The sequence below is a fragment of the Chinchilla lanigera genome, unplaced genomic scaffold (assembly GCF_000276665.1).
Source record: "Chinchilla lanigera isolate Chin_1 unplaced genomic scaffold, ChiLan1.0 scaffold00193, whole genome shotgun sequence".
Lineage (NCBI taxonomy): Eukaryota > Metazoa > Chordata > Mammalia > Rodentia > Chinchillidae > Chinchilla > Chinchilla lanigera.
The window spans coordinates 614,422-630,870 of record NW_004955594.1 but is presented as its reverse complement, the minus strand read 5'-3'; the positions used below and the strand labels follow the sequence as shown (position 1 = coordinate 630,870).

At 40.2% G+C, this 16,449-nt stretch overlaps 3 protein-coding genes across 3 annotated transcripts in view; 1 reads left to right on the top strand and 2 right to left on the bottom strand.

The window, feature by feature from the left end:
• The window catches only part of Fundc2 (FUN14 domain containing 2), a 28,403-nt gene extending 25,371 nt beyond the window's left edge, over nucleotides 1-3,032 (top strand). Inside the window, exon 5 of the mRNA XM_005414654.2 lies at nucleotides 1,711-3,032. Coding sequence (XP_005414711.1) covers nucleotides 1,711-1,788 — 78 coding nt within the window. The 3' untranslated portion in view covers nucleotides 1,789-3,032. The remainder of the gene's footprint in view (nucleotides 1-1,710) is intronic.
• Nucleotides 3,033-6,090: 3,058 nt separating this feature from the next.
• Cmc4 (C-x(9)-C motif containing 4) lies at nucleotides 6,091-12,355 on the bottom strand. The gene is made up of 3 exons (XM_005414653.2): nucleotides 12,301-12,355; nucleotides 10,527-10,594; nucleotides 6,091-7,947 (listed from the first exon to the last, which is right to left on the bottom strand). The coding sequence occupies exons 2-3, from the start codon at nucleotides 10,582-10,584 to the stop codon at nucleotides 7,805-7,807; spliced, it is 201 nt and encodes a 66-aa protein (XP_005414710.1). The 5' UTR covers nucleotides 10,585-10,594; nucleotides 12,301-12,355; the 3' UTR covers nucleotides 6,091-7,804.
• Mtcp1 (mature T-cell proliferation 1) lies at nucleotides 10,729-16,449 on the bottom strand (the record flags this gene model as incomplete). The annotated part of the gene is given in 5 exon segments (XM_005414648.2): nucleotides 10,729-12,082; nucleotides 12,168-12,219; nucleotides 12,301-12,471; nucleotides 12,585-12,736; nucleotides 16,355-16,449. Coding segments are annotated over 3 exon segments (324 nt in total). The 3' UTR covers nucleotides 10,729-12,082; nucleotides 12,168-12,171.

Sequence of the window (16,449 nt, the reverse complement as noted above, 5' to 3'; positions counted from 1 at the left end):
AGGAGTTTCTCAAACTAACAACAATTTAACAAGCCCAGCTCTGCTTTTTCTGAGTTCAGTGGTCCTAATATATATAGAGAAAGAGGTACTAGAGTTGTTCACTTCTGTACAGATGTTCTCGTATTTTAGGTGACACTGATTATGGATTATAATCAGGGAAAAGAATTGTATTAGTGATAAAAAATAACTTTTCTTTTTTGATAATTCAGTCTGCTTTTATATTTTCCTATATTTAACCTTGTGAATGGAGATTTACTTTTTACATGTTAAAGGCCAGACTAGTGTAGATCTTTTTATATAATACATAAATAAAATTGAAAAAAAAAAAGAAAAAAAACATGTTAAATGTCCCAACGAAATAAGTACACTGAACTGGGGAAAAATAAACTGGGATTGGGATGTCAAGAAGGTCACTGGGCCCTTTTATTCCCTGAATAGTGACATTCTCCCACTAGTTCCATTTCATGGGGGAAAAGGAACAGATTTAGTGCAGAGGAAGAAAATACCCTGTATCCACCTGAGGATTATTGTATACTGAGTGGCCTGTCCTGCTAGGCACTGGGGACTTAAGGAGGTAATCATACTAGTAGCAGTGACAGGAAACTGTCATATAAAGTGGAATAGTAGAAGATGAGGTGCTTAGCTTAAACATGGCAGATAAACACATGTATTTTTCTCTACTTCTGAAGTATTTCTTAAAGATGGTAACAAAGTAAGAAAAAGAAAGTTCAAACTCACAAGGACCAAGAGAACAGGAGATGAACACTAGTACACAAGAGATGTGAGCAAGTTGTAGAAGTTGGAAAACAGATAGTTGAATGGTAAATGACTTAGCAAAATAGAAAAATTCTGAGCAGAAGCCTCAGCAAGCCAGGTGCAAGGTGACAGCCCCTGTATGGTGGCAAGCTGTTTGCCAAAGGTAGTGCTGTTATCCATTGCGGGGGATCATACAACCTGTTTTCTGGTTGGTTGGTTTTTTTTGTTTTTTTTTTTTTTTGTCTTAAGACAGGGTCTCACTATGCAGTTCAGGCTGGCCTTGAGCTCTCTTTGTAGCTCAGGCTGGTCTTGAACTCACAGCAGTCCTCCTGCCTCAGCCTCCTGAGTGCTGGGATTACAAGTGTGTGCCACCATCCCCAGCTCTAGTACCTGTTTTCTGACTTGGAAAATAGAACGAACATGTTAAGTTCATTATTTAGCAACAAAGTAACTTTAATGGGAACAGTTTTAGTAGTGGACTTGAATGACAAAGTAGACAATTGAAGAATGAATAGGAAGAAAATAAAAATGAATACGGTTATTTCAAAGAAGGTGGAGCCTTTTTTCTTTTCCTCTGGTGGTAGAGTCCCCGTTTATTTAGGGAAATGTGGAGGTCCAGGGGACTTAGGGGCAGGAGTGGCAGTGAGGTTTGAAGATTCAAGGAGGCTGGGGGTGGCAAAGTGATGGGGAATTCAGTGTCAGTAGCTTACCATGGGCAGGCGATGAAGTCACTGTACTTGAGTTGAGGGGATAATAAGGCCAGGATGCTTAAAGGGTGCGGAGTGTACCCTCTGAGCCTCAGATGAGCAGGAACTTTACAGGAGAGAAGGGAGATGGTAAGCTTTGTAGTTTAAGGAAATGAGGACATTGCTTATTAATCATCAGTAATAGAGATGAATCCTGATGTTAACATCCTTTGCAAAATAACCCATTTGTTAAATCTTCTGTTTCTAGGTTGTGTCATTTGTGAAGAAGAACGTTGTAGTGACTGGAGGATTTTTTGGAGGCTTTCTGCTCGGTATGGCATCCTAAGGAGGACGACTGTACTTCCGTTTTCTGGTTTTCTCCAGCCAGCAGCCAGCCTCTACACTCCATCATAGAGCATCAAGTGTCTCCCTCCTCTTCTCCTGTGCCTTCCTCCCTGTCATGACAGATCTGAATGGCTTCTCTTGGCATCTGTTGGTACAAGTTAATACTGGCCCTACCATATGCTGAAAAGTGACGGAAGAGACATTAGATGTTAGCTCTCCTCCCTGTACACTCCCCGCTTGGCCAGCTCTGGGTCAGCAAGAATGTTCCTTTTCCCCTTTAAGATACCGGAACACACTGCAAGATTGTTCACCATGGAGGGTGTTAGGGCCCTCAAAGAAGCACATAGTTACCTTATTGTGTGCTGCATGGAAAGGAACTGAATACATTTGCCTTTAAGCAATCCACGATTTTGGTATCTTGGTGTGTACTTTCTTTTTTAGTTGGTTTTAGATTACAGGAAGAGAGCTATTTATACCAGCTATAATTATCCTGGCAAAAATGGCAGCCCACGAACTATAACTGATAAAATCTGAATATGAAATGAACTTAGGCTAAAGGTACATGCATATTGAAGATACTGTATTTAATAGAAAAGTCTAGGGAAATCACCTGCTAGAAATCCATTTCCAAATGGTTAGGGATGACTGTTGTTCAGGAATGTTTTCTATCACACTGGATAACACGTCATGGCTATTTCTAAAGGGTTTATTTATAGTAAAACAAATATTTCGGTGGGAGAAGAAAGAAGTGTCTTGTATTATTTCATAGAAAAGGTTTTACGCTGAGCATAGTGACACATGCCTGTAATCCCAGCTACTTGGGAGGCTGATTTAGGAGGACAGCAAGTTCAAGGCCAACCTGGGCAATTCAGAGACCCTCTCTCAAAAGTTTAAAAAAAACTGGGGATGTAGTGTTAGGACACTTGGCTGGGGATTTGTTAGGCCCTGGTTCAGTCCCTAGCACTGAAAAAAAAAAGATTTGAAATATAAAATATTCTTTACATCTCTCGAAACTTTAGGGGTAGCCACAGCTTCTGTGTGCCAGTTCTGTTTCTTTATCCAGTTACTACAAGATGCATCATTTAAACCAGAATTTGAAAGAAGTAGCATTCCAGGCATTTAGGATTGAGAAATAACGATGGTACAATATATGTGGAATAAATTTCCATCAAGTGCAATCTGCTGTCTCATGATGACCTCCAACTCTCAGAATTATTCTTTCAAATAAAAATTGATATATACACATTTAGAGTCTTAACACATTTACTGTAACCCCCAACTAGAATATCAGTTTCCAGAGGGCAAGGCTTCTGTTGTCTTCAACTATTATACTCCCAGTGTCTCGCACTTAATGGGGTTCTGAGTATTTGTTGAATATGTGGATAATGATGTTGTGAACTTATATAATTTTACTCAGTTCTTAAACCTCCAGGTGATTCCATGTAAAATATTTGTGTTTCTAATCTCGTAATTTAAAATGTTTCTTTTAAGCTGTCTTGAAAAGGATGTATTGAATCTAAAAATGGAAGCAACTGGTACATGCATAGAACTTTATAGAACTCACCTATCTGCATTTCCTCATTACATCTGAATAACATTTAAGGCAACATAACCTATTTGGCTTGTAATATGTATGAATCATCCCCAAATCATGATGTTCTCCGCCTCTTTACTACATATTTTTTTCCTGTGAGTCATCCCCAAATCATAATTTTTTGGTATCGGGAATCAAATTCAGGGTCTTATGTTTGCCAGGCAGGCGCTGTGCCACTGAGCTACTTCCTGGCCGTCCAAATCATAATGTTAAGAGCTTCTCTACTACATATTTTTTCCAAGAATTTTTTAAAAATTATTGTTGCTTTTTATTACAGAAATTTTGAAACATGTGAAGGTAGAGAATATACCACAGTAACTCCCCATGTGTCCCTTACCCACTTACAACAATCATAAAATCTTAGTTACACTTGTTTTATCAATTACTGTGAAACAAATCCCAAAGAATCAGGGGCTGGGGATTTAGCTCAGCGGCAAAGCGCCTGCCTCGCAAGCGCAACGTCGTGAGTTCGGTTCCCGGTACCGGAGAAAAACCAAAAAAAAAAAAAAAAAAAAAAACCCAAAGAATCATTTTATCACATTGTGGTATGTGTTGCTGCAGGTTGAGTACTTCTTTTAAAGATCATAAGAACAGTACCTTCTTAAACCAAAAGTAGAATTCTTTGTCATTGAATATGTGGTCCTTGTGAAACATTTCCTTACCTCAAGTGGTACACATTTATTTTGTTTGAATCAAAACCCATACGAGGGCCATACAACATTTGGGTCATCTGAGTGTTTTAATCCTATAGGTCTTTTTTTTTTTTTTTAAACTTGCAACATACTTACGGATGACAGTTTCCTATTTCCCCATATCTTCCCGAGGCCTGGGACTCTGGGTTATATAATTTACGGTGGTCATGGCTGTAGCCATTGGTAACTGTACCTTTGACCTAACCCCTATGGAATGGTGACAGCAAAACAACAAAAACAGCCAAACATGGTGGCACAACTGTCATCCAAGCACTCAGGAGGCTGAGGCAGAAGGGTCACTGTGATTTCTATGCCAAGGTGGGCTACATAGTGAGTTCAAGGCCAGCCTGAACTACATAGCAAGATGTTTGGGGGGGACCTAAAAGAAGTGTCCTTTTGGGCTGCATAGAGGGGGATGGCCACCAAAGGCCTCTCCTGTGGGGTGGAGGTTTGCTGCCTTTTACTCCATATCTTTGTGCTTGTTGGTAAGCACAGCAAAAATTAGGTTGACCTAAACTTCCTGGAGGAGGTTGTAGTAAGTCGCACCAGACTCCATACTGGCCTGAAATGAGGTCTGTATGACCTTCCTGCAGTTTATTCCTAGCTGGCAGCTGTTGAGAACGTGAAGGACCTAGCGAGGTCCATTTTGTGCGCTGGTCTCATGCTGATACTACACAGTTTAGTTTAGCTGAACCTTCATTGAAGTACTTTTGGGCTTTAGGGAGACTAAGCTGAAGCCTCATGCCAATGGCCTTGTTTCAGGTAAAGTAGTTGATTGACCTTGAGCTTTGTATGCACGGTCCGGAGAAACTGCTTAGCATGTGTTCAAGGTTGCGGCGCCCCCTGCTGGTGGGTAGTGGTGACACTGCCCTCACAGCTACTTGTAAGCTCCACAGTGGAAGAGACCTACATTACCCAAAGCTATGTAGCAGGAATTTATGCAGTCTTTTCCTTCTCCTGCAGTCGGCAGTGCCTTCCCAGGGCTCTTGTGTCCTTTCCTGGGCCACTGAGGCTGCACCCTGCATGCTTGTCACTTTGAGCAACCCTTTGAGCCAGCGATGCAGTCAGATGAATCTGTTCTCCCTTGGGTCCTGAAAGTGAGTAAAGTGTGCAAGAGAGTTACGTTTCCTGCTGGGCATCAATAGATGGGCTCCGGTGTTTCCAATCTCTCCAAGACTCGGTGTCCTCGTTGCTGACCCTAACCTCATGAATACCACTGTCATTGTGCTAATGTGCCAACCAAATTCCTCCACCCAGGTGGCCCCTTAGTTGCTCAGCCCACCCAGCCTGTCACTTGTGGGAGAGCCCTTGCTGTGTGACTGATACGGGTAGTTACTACACAGATTCTAGGAAATGACCAGATGTGATTTTTTGTAGTATTTATAATTTTTTGTTTTTTGTTTTTTTGGGACAGGGTCTCACTATGTACTTCAGGCCTTGAACTCATATCCCAGGCTGGCTTTCAACTTGCAGCAATCCTCCTGCCTCAGCCTCCCAAGGGCTGCTGGGATTATGGGTGTGCACCACCACACCCGGCTCAGGTGTGATTCTCGTAAGAGTCTGGGTTCTATGAGGAATGAGCTCTGCATGATTCTACTTAACATGCTCCTGGGGCAGGTGCTTGTGGTTTCCAAAGGCAGAGATCTGTGTATTGACTCTTACAGTGCTCTCTCCATCATCCTTTTGTTTGATGTGTGCCAGAAAAGTGGGCCTAACTAGTGGCTGAGCACTTATTTGAAAATTTTACTTTTGTACATGTTAGGAGAATACAGTCAGTCTTTGCTTAGAAAAATGGTATAATGATGGATTTACAATTTCTGAGTATTATCAGTGTTTGGGAAGGTCCAAAATTCCAGCCCCATAGGAAAATGAGAATACTGCCCCCTGCTCCCTCCACCAAATTATCAGCTTCATTTCTCCACTTTAAAATGGGGGGTGAATGCCTGGTGTGGTGACACATGCCTGTAATCCCAGCATTTGAAAGGCTGAGGCAGGAGGATCCAATGTTTGAGGTCAGTCTGGCCTACATAGCGAGTTCAAGGCCAGCCTAAACTGCATAGGGAGGTGCTGTCTCAAAAAAACAAAAATCAAATGGATGAAAACATAACTTCTCACCCATTAAGAGTTCTTTCTTGAAGACTGAGTTTCAGTGCTAATCTCAATCCATGTTAAATGAAAAGCACTTGGCAAATGTTAGCCTTCTCTGATGTCTGTCTCATTTTTCTATGGATTATAGTAGCTAAGGAGAGTAAGGTTTAGATGATTGTCTCTCAAGAGACCTGTTGACAAACTGAGGGCAGTTTAAAGGAAGGAACAATTGATTTGAAGCTTTTGAACTCGAAGTTTGTACCTTACGAAAAACCATATAAAACAGCCTAAAACACAGTAAAATTAATTTTGTAATAAAAATAACCTATTTGATTTTATAATTCTAATGTAAATCCCACCACTATCCATTAATTTAAGTAATTTAGATTCAGAGATGGTATAAACAGTTGTAAAATACCTTATTAAATTGTTTTACTATTAACACAAGGGTTCCTTTAAATTATTTCATGGGAATTTAGCACTGTTAACTCTGGTTTGTGGACCGGTGTCCTCAAGGCAGTATTTCTCCAAGTCTTAGGAAAACAGTCTTTCTTGTCTGCAAAAATAGGTTCACTTGGCAATATACTCTTTTCCAAAGAAATAATTTACATTAGCATACAAAAAACTAAAGCGTGACAAGAAAGTAACCTGTTTACTTACGCCTAGCCAGCACTCTCCAAATACCTGACCACAGAAGCCCCCCTTTTGCATATTTAAACAATTCCTAGAAACTGGGGAATACTGCCTCAAACAATAATGGTATTTGGACATGAAGGACTTATCAGAATTTCTCTTGCTTTCATTCTGATAGTCATCTTTTAGAAAAAGGTATCTTTCATTTATTCAAAAGTCATCTTTTTCTTCTGGGGAGGAGGGGCAGTGATAGATCTAGCACCTGTTGGAGGAAAGCAAATGGCCATAAAGTAGCTGCAAACTTCCAACAAGCTTCCCTCAGCATCTCTGTAGTAGTATCTGAATCTACTGTAACAGCTTTTGATTATAATAAGGACATGAAGAATAGATAGACCACTTAACATTTCATTCTATTGCTGCTTATCTGACTTCCAATCTTTACAATAAGGGATCACCAAACATTACGAGAATCATTTATATGCCTTTCCTACCACCGACAACAAAAATTAAGCAGCTTCTGGCTAGGTACTGTGATGGGAATGTAAAACAGAAAGAAATGCTCTAGAAGGATACTTTGCATTACTGGAAGTACATCAGGTATGGAGTTGGGCTAAAGAAGTTTTGATTTAATTTAGCATCTAATCTAGGAAGGGAAACATGAATCTTCAACTAACATGCCTCCATGACTTAAGTTTTATGAATGGCACCAGTGGTGAACTCAAGTGCTAAAGAGAATTCCTTAATAGTTGTATCTAATAGCTTTAAAATAGAGTACCAAACCAAAAATCTTCATTTAAACAGCTTTATTTTAGCAGCTCAGTTTTTACATTCTACATATTTTTCTTTTAATACATTTCTGTTTCTGTATTCTGCATAGATGGCATATTCATTAACTCTTGTAGTTGACTTTTTCATTTGCTATTTGCTGCTACCTGGCCTGAAAGAAGTCAGGAGGATAAACAAAATGTTCTTGGTGGAAATGAAACAGCATTTAACTTCTCAGCAGAACTTCACTCTGATGGAGTCTTCAGTGTCAGCTTTTCTTCTTTTTCAAATCCTGAGCAGACAGGAGATCTTCCCTTGGGATATTGAGCACAACACTTACGCAGTGCTTGAATGACAGCTTGACACTTTGATTCCATGTAATTGTTGGCTGAAAAACAGGTAGACTCTAGTCATGATCTCTTCAGACTAAGTGTACAGCGAGGTTTAGATCAGCACTTTCTACCCCTTTTTATTTTTAATACCTATGAAACGAAGCAAAGAGGTATAGTCAAGGCCACTGGATTCTTTCTCAGACCTGTCAACAGGTCACTTAGGAAGAAAAGTATAATTTACAAAGTAATTGCTGGGCATGGTGGTGCACGCCTGTAATCCCAGCACTCAGGAGGCTGAGGCAGGAGGATCTTTGCGGGCCTGGGCTACAAAGTGAGCTCATGGCCGGCCTGAACTGCACAGTGAGACCCTATCTCAAAAAGAAAAAAAAAAAAAAAAAAAAAAAACCAAGTAGTTGAAGACTATTTTAATATATACTTTCATTTTCTTTTAAGGTTATGTTAATAGCCTATTTGTCTTTTTAAAATGGGTCACTGATCCCTTTTGGTAATTTGATAAATTAGAAAAATGCACAGAATTCACATATGTAAGAATAATTTGGTTTTTATAAAAGCACTGAATATACAACAAAGACCTTGCAACTTTCACATCCTAAAATATCACCTGTTTGGCCCTTTACCGAAAACATGTGCAGCAGATTCCAGGGGATCTGAGGGGGTGCATGGGAATTAGCCATACCTCTCAATAGTTTTGGGACTCTGGCCAAGTTATATAACTTCTGTCTATTTTTCTGTCTATAAAATGGTGGCCATACTAGCTTCTACCTCATGGATAAAAAGATTAAATGTGGCTGGGCATGGTGCTGCATGCCTGTAATCCCAGCACTCGGGAGGCTGAGGCAGGAGAATCATTGCGAGTTTGAGGCCAGCCTGAACTGCATAGTGAGACCCTGTCTCAAAAAGACCAAAAAAAGATTAAGTGTGTAAAGCCTTCGTCATCTACTAAGTATTGTCTTTCCAATTTTCAAACCTTTCACACTGTACCAGCTCATTTTATTTTGATTTATTCCCCTTTAGCTGTCAGTTGCTACTTCAAGTAAGATAAGGTTTTATTTTGAAGAAAATAAATGCAAAAAAAAAGTTTTCCTTGGAGCTGGGGATTTAGCTCAGCGGCACGGCACCTGCCTGGCAAGCGCAAGGTCGTGAGTTCGATTCCCGGTACCGGAAAAAAACAAAAACAAACAAACAAAAAAAGTTTTCCTTTTTTTTAAAGGGAAGAAGGATAAAACTGAAGTATTAAATGTGTTTTAGAATAAATTTTATAAAATATTGTTTACATCATAAAATGAAGAATGAAAGTTACATCAAATGAAATACACAAAGGTTTTCTCTGGTGGTAGGTAAATATCTGGAGGAACCTTGACCATTTTTCCTTTACACCTTTCTTTATTTTCATGAATACCCACCTTTATTACTTTAATAATAAAAAAGCAAAAAGCCACTTTTCACAATATAATGATGTTATTTACTTTTCTGGCAATGATTATTTGCTGATTAAAAAATAGTCCTCTAATATTTGGTCAAACTTAGCTTATTTAAAGCCTAATGGATAAATCACATCAAATATGCTTTAATTGAAATTTACTTTTGCCATTTAGTTGCTGACTGTGGCAACAAATTCCGCTTGCACTTTTATTTTTTTGGTACCAGGAATTGAACTCAGGACGTTGTGCTTGCCAGGCAGGAGCTTATGCCACTGAGCTATATCCCCAGCCCCTCCACTTGCACTTTCAACCCGCTCCTACCAGATTGCTTTTAAAAAGTAAGCTGTCAGCTGCAGTGAAGACTGCTGTTACGGTTTGTGTCTGGATGTCCCCGCAAAGCCTCATGCAGTCTTGGGGCGGGCTGCTAGAGTTTATGACTGATCTGTGGTCCAATGCAGGTATTATGGGTGTGAGCGCTACACCTACCCTGGGGCGGGCAGCCTGCACACAATATAAGGGAGGGAAAGAGGCTTGCTCTTGCTTTACCTCCCTTTTTGCTCTTGTTGCTTTTGCTGTTTTCTGCCACCATGAACTGTTGCTCTCTGCCATGTGCCACTCTGCCTTGGAGCCAGCCAAACATGGACCGGAACCGCCACAAACTGAGCTAACTAAACATTTCCTTCCTTAATTCTGGGCATCAGGTATTTTGTTTCAGCCAATGAGAAAAGTAACCAAGACACTACTTTGTTTGGTTTTGGCAGTGCTAGGGATCAAATCCAGGGCCTTGAGCATGCTGGGTAATTATTTTACCAAGGAGCTTCATCCCCAGCCCCTGAAGACTAATTTTAAAACTAGACCTTTTTTATAAAGGGACCTGATCAGTTTAGCAATTCTCAACTTGGCTATGCAATGAAATCATTAGCTTTCTTGAATGACACTAGCCCTAGGAAATCTGATTTAATTGTTCTAGGCAACTCTCCAGGTGATTCTAATGTACAACTAAGATTGAGAAAATCTGGCTTAGATCACATTACTTTTTATTTCTATCTTTGATGTTACAATGGGAGAAGTCATCAGGATAAATTACAGAAATGTTAGAAAAGAATGTAAGTTGCTGATAAAAGAATAATTAGCCTTATATAGTAGTTCACAGGTAAAGTTGAGATGTATTTAAAAAGCATGTTACATACTACCTTGTAAACATTTCTGTATTTCACAGGCTTGTTTCTGGCACGGATCCTTTTGTGGCATATCCAGAAATCTAAAACAAGAAAAATGATTATTTTGCTTTTTTTCATAAACACTATAAAGCCTCACTGCATGGAATTTTCTTCTGAGACAAGTAGTGTACCCTTACAAATGCTGGAAAATAATTACACTAAAAGTATTCTTCCCATGTATATGATGAACCAACTGTATTTTCATAATATCCATTTCATTACGTTTGGAAGATATAGATTTACATGAGACAAAAAACCTTAATCTACTCATCTTGAACATTGTAAAGTACTGTTGAGCTACAGGAGCTGATGCTGCCACTCACGGGGTCTGGCCCACTCTCCAGGTCTATGACTCATGGGGAAACTTGGTAAATGATTCAATTCCTTGAGCCTTTTTTCTTTACCATTCATGTATAAAACGTGAGTGATACCTACCTGGAAGCCTTGAAGGAAGGACTAAATGTGAAAAAAGTATATAGAGTATGTAGTACAGTGCCTAGAAGGCAGTAAGGACTCGATACATGGTAGCTGTTATTCTCAAGACATTTTTAAATGAGGTCTTACTATATGTTATCCAGGCTGGCCCAGGACATGGGGGCTCAATCAATACTCTTACTTCAGCCTCCCAAGTAGCTAGGAATACCACGCCTAGCTTGACTTGTTTTAAAAAGTAAAAGCTTGTTTTAATGTATATAAACTTATGGTTAACTCAGAAAATCCTTCACAGGTAGTAAATGCTTTCCTAGGAATCAACAACATTTGGTGCTATTACTTCTTGAGAAAGGTGCCAGGTAAACGGCGAAAATAATTTTTGGAGCTGTTATGAAAACCAGATTATTTGAAGTGTTGTTACCAGAGAAGAAATTTAAGTGTTCACAATTTTGATCAGCAACTTCTAATAATCTGAAGACACATTTTCAGGAAGAAAAGAGGCCTAGGGGCCTTTGTAACGGATTTCAGCAATACAAATAACCCTTTCCCCCTGCTAACCCCCTAAATTCTCAATAGATCCAAATTAGGTCAGTACTGGGATGGGAAACACTGGAGCAAAACCTAGGATATTTACAGGGTGAGAGAAGGAAAGGCAGGTGAATTTCTGCAGGGCAAATAAATGACAAATAGATGTTGATGCTTCTAGGAGCTGCTCTCTTCTCTCTAAATCAGTACCAAGTCCTTGGTGATCAGGGCATCTGTTCTGTAGCACGTGCTGACTTTTGTGGGATTCATCAAACCCCAGTTCCAGCTGGTGATGTCCATTAAAGGTTCTATGGCAATTTCCAAAGGAGTCAACTTCAAGTTATGTATCCTGACTAAGTGCCTTTGTTGACTCACTTTCTGCCTGTGTAACTCTCTCTGCAGTGTCACTTGCAGTGTTCTTCATGACCCTTCCTAAACATCTATGTTCTCGAGCAGTTTTTCAACCCACTCCCTCCCCCCAGGCCCAAGAGTGGGTGCACTGCAGTGGTGGATGAAGAGATTGCCATATACTGAACAGAACAGAGGAGCATATCTTCCTAGAATCCCAGCACCTGGAAAAAAAAATCATTAAAATCACCACAACTGAATAGAGTGAAAATAAAGAATGGAGTAAAGAGGAGAAATAGAAATACATACCAGGTTAATCATCAGGCAAAAGCTTAAGCAACAGCTCCTGTACTCCCCTGACCTGTCAGAAAAATAAAAGTTTATAGAGTACTCTGTTATAAGAGTCCCAATACAATGGAAAATGATTAAGCAACATGTATACCATTAAATGATGCTGTATCTGCCACAAGCGAGAGTTGTTATCCATGTAGCGTTCCTCTGGGTAGAGTTGCCACATGAGAGGTAGCTGGGAAGTAAGAAGGTGACTTGGCCTAGCTGCATCACCTAAGGGAACCTGAACTTGCTGGACTCGTGCCCTTAGGAAACTCGTCTCCTAATGGAAAGCAACGATCAAAAACAAAACCAAAGACTTCAGAATATTGACAATGGACAGAAATCAAGTTACTTGAAAGCAAAATCAAAGAAATAAGCAAAATGAAAAGTTACCTCTTCCACGACGGCCACCCATGTACGCTGGTATTCGTCGCGGTAGATACCCTCTTGGTGAACCCAGAGGTGATCGGGTGGAGCCCCCACATCCTCTCCTGCCATTCTGGGCTTTGGGTTCCAACTTTATCCCTGCTTTTCTCCACCTAAGCCTGCAGCACCCGTGCACAGGACACAGGTGTGACTTTCTGGGTTTGAATGAACTCACCACGGAGCAAAGTGACCTGGGACTAGCAACCACTAACCAGAACCAAAACTCACACACGTCTACTTGTACAGCCTGATTAGAACCAAGGACATCTGAAGCTTTCTACAAGGCTGAAAGCGACAATGAAGTGATACTCCGGCAGAGCCTCAAGGTAATGCTACTGACTACAAAACGCTCAAGGATTCTAGATAAGTTCTGCGGAAGTATGGGACGAGCACTGTGAGAGGCTGGGCATTAGTCTTACCAATTCTTTGCATTCACAGAACAGTGTCTGGCAAAATGTAGTTAGCAATAGAAAACACAGAGGAGCATGCCTAAGGACACACTGTTTTGGCAGGAAGGCAATAAAACAGACACGCATGCCATCTTCCCGAGGTAAAAGCCAATTCTGAGCAGTTCACATTTTTTAAAAAGTAAGATTCTGAGTCATCTGCATGGTTTTCTAAACCGTAATTAAGAATTTAGAGGCAAAAGACCTATTTATCAGTCTACTAAGTAAGGTTTCTTATAGCGGTGAGGCATTTCCAAAAGGGGATTTTCACATGAGGAGAAATATTTAGGGCAGCTTCATGGGATTTCTGAGCTACAAGTGACTGTGGGGGTCATGGTGATTCTAAATTGAGTGAGAGCAAATGATAATTATTCATCTAGATCTCTGTTTCATTTTAATAATGCTGCATGATGTTGCAGGAGCTCATTTTCTCATACAGACATAGGTTTAAATTTTTATTTCCCAGGCCAGAAAAGCCCCTCTGCACTTGACAGGTGTAAAGGAAGCACACTTCTGCCCGGCCCCAAATCTCACAGTAACTTGACATGCACTTTGCATGAATGAATCTTTTGTGTCCTGCTCATGGCCCTGCAGTTTCACATAGTTCTACCTTTCAAAGATACAAACATGCCAAGCAGGGGGTTGTCTCACAAAATACAGGCTGCCTATTCCCATCAGGTAGCCACTGGGTGGGAAAGAGAATGCAGCACATCCAGGGAGGCTGGAATACCCCTCACAGTGAGACTGTGCAGAGCAAACCCGATGCCAGGACCAGGAGACAGAATAGGAAAAAGCAAGCTATAAGTCAAGCAAAGCCAAGTCCTTTTTTCTCAAGGATAACAACCTGAATCTGATTTTTTTTTGTAACTAGTTTGCCTTCCCCAAAAGGAAAGTAGAAAGAAAACCCTTACAGACTTAAGAAGTGGTCTGGTTTTGTGCTCTTAAATTTAAAAGCATCACGTTTGCTTCCGCTGTTCTCCCAAGTGGCCGTGACTCCGAGCATGGCACAGGCACCTGTTTTCACGTGGATGTGCTCTCATTTCAAACTCATCCTTAACCAAAGCCTCTTCTGATTCTGCACACCCAAACCTCAGGAGTTATCTCAGATTTCTTGTTTTTCTTCAGTTGCTACAGCCTATCTATCACCAATTCCAGCAAGAATCACCACTACCCGGGGACAACCTCAGCCCCTTATTCTGGACTTGCGTGTGCCACCACTGAGACAGCATGAAGGCCTCAGGAAGGGAACTACAGTGATCAAGTGGCAGAGAAGTCACCACACGAACGTTGTTGATTAACCACATCCTCAGCAGAGAAAAGAAAAGGCTGAGCAACAGGATTCAAAGTCAAAAACCACAGGTTGTTGAAAGGGACACCATTTCCCTAAATGTGATGATTCACAGAGCACTTGCTCCCAACATTTTTCGTAGTCAAATAAGTTTGGGGATTTTGAGTTATAAAGCATATTAGCATAGCAAAAGTTCTGGCAAGTTGTGCAGCAGAGAAACTTTATGTTAACAATATTTCCTAAATTTATTCAACCAGAGAACATTTTCTTTTGGCATGATACTTGTTCACAAAATTCAGTGCTCCTTGAAGTAAAATGAGTCTCTTAAAAACCTCAAGATAAACTTAGGGACAAGGTGCAATACAACACACATAATATAAACGTATGCAATTCAAGGAATATTACCAGCTGCAAATACAAAGAGATTCCAAAAAATGTTTAGATAACTTTATAGCTGTACCATCCACTGAAAGAGATCGTCCCCACGGGGGTCACCTTGACACCAGAGACCACATTGGCACAAATTCTTTTTAGGCATTTTGAAAATTAGGTTCTAAATAGATGACATACATAGGATTTTGTAGATCACTGAGATAACAATCATTTCTCCTTTACCAAATGAATTATTTTGTCTTCTTAAAAAAGTATGATTTGCTTTAATTTCCAGCTGTTTTGAGTAGTTTTTAAACATTGATCAGTTGAATACACTTACTTTATTTGAAGTCATTTAGTAAATTCATCCAGTTACAAAGGGTGAAGTTGCTGATAACATGGGTTCTGGAATCAGTCTGGCCTGCTTATTAATACTGATTCCAGCACTTACGAGCTTTGTGACCTTGGACAAGTTCACTTTTTTCTACCTCAGTTTCCTGAGGCATAAAATGAGAATTAAAGGACATGTTAATCAATAGTACGCATGAAGCAGTTCTTATGTACTTTACATATGTTTGTAGACATCAACTCATTTATCTGCATGATCTCATGGGGTGCTATTAGGTAGGCACTATTAATACCCCCACTTAAAGTTGAAAAAAAGCAATGCACTAAGAGGTTAGATAATCTGCACATGGTAACTAAGCTAGAATGTTGCAGAGCCTGAGTCCAGTTGGGTCAGTTTGTAAAAAGGTAGCCATTAGCATTATAAAAGTGAATGTCATTCTGGAATATGAGATTAACACCAACAATAAGCTAAAGATGTTTTTCTTCTTGAAAGTGTCTAAAGGAACTTTATAAAATTGAAATATAATGAAAGGGCACAGTAGCCATGAACAGTCCCTGAAAATAAGATGTGACATAAAATCAAAACTTAAGAGATCATTACCGATGGGTCCAATGTACATCTGAAAATTTTCCAGCCTTCCTCATTACCAAAGTTAATCATGGAAAGATGTGCCATGTGATCCTTAAGCATCAGGTAAAAACAGGTTGCTGGCATATACATTACAAATGGTTCCACTGGATTTGAGGCCCTATTTGCCGGGAGACTTGGGTTGGAACTGACTTGGGAGAAAAGAGCAAAGCATCAACACTTCTTGAAGTAGCACCTTGGGTATGTTCCCTTTCCAGTACTGCCATATATGCCTGGCTTAAAACTGCACAGGGAATAGAAAAACAAAGAGAGAAACGCGGATGGGCTGTGCAGGCAGCAAGGCATATATTTTTGTCTGATTTAGAATCGCTCCTAAAATTCTCGTGGAATTCGTCAACTTCTGAGTTGGGAGCTCTGTACGTTTAAGCCTTGGCACGTCGACATACCTTAAATAAAATTACTTTTACATAGAATTTCACCATTTTTGATAGCATCAGGGAAAAAATGAGCTGAGGAAACTCTTCTGGATAGCTGACATAAAGCACCCGAACTTTAAAAGCTGAAGTCCCCCAACTCCCCTTTCTTGTAGCAAACAAATGGGTATCTAAAAGCCCTGCTAGAGAGCAGCAGTAGCCAAGCTCGAGTGATACTTTTTCAGATCCAGTAGAGCACTGTTTCTGCAAAGGTTACTCACATGAATATAATGTTTCTTGGGCTAATTACTCCGCCTCGAGAACAGCTAGGCTAACGCTTCCAGGTCTCCCACCCCGAGCAGCTCAAGCCAGATCG

Coding starts and splice junctions, on each gene's coding strand:
- Cmc4 (XM_005414653.2), bottom strand. CDS start 10,584: ATGCCACAAAAGGATCCGTGCCAGAAACAAGCCTGTGAAATACAGAAA. Junction 7,948..10,526: donor AATACAGAAATGTTTACAAG/GTAGTATGTAAC, acceptor CCTGTTTTTCAG/CCAACAATTACATGGAATCA.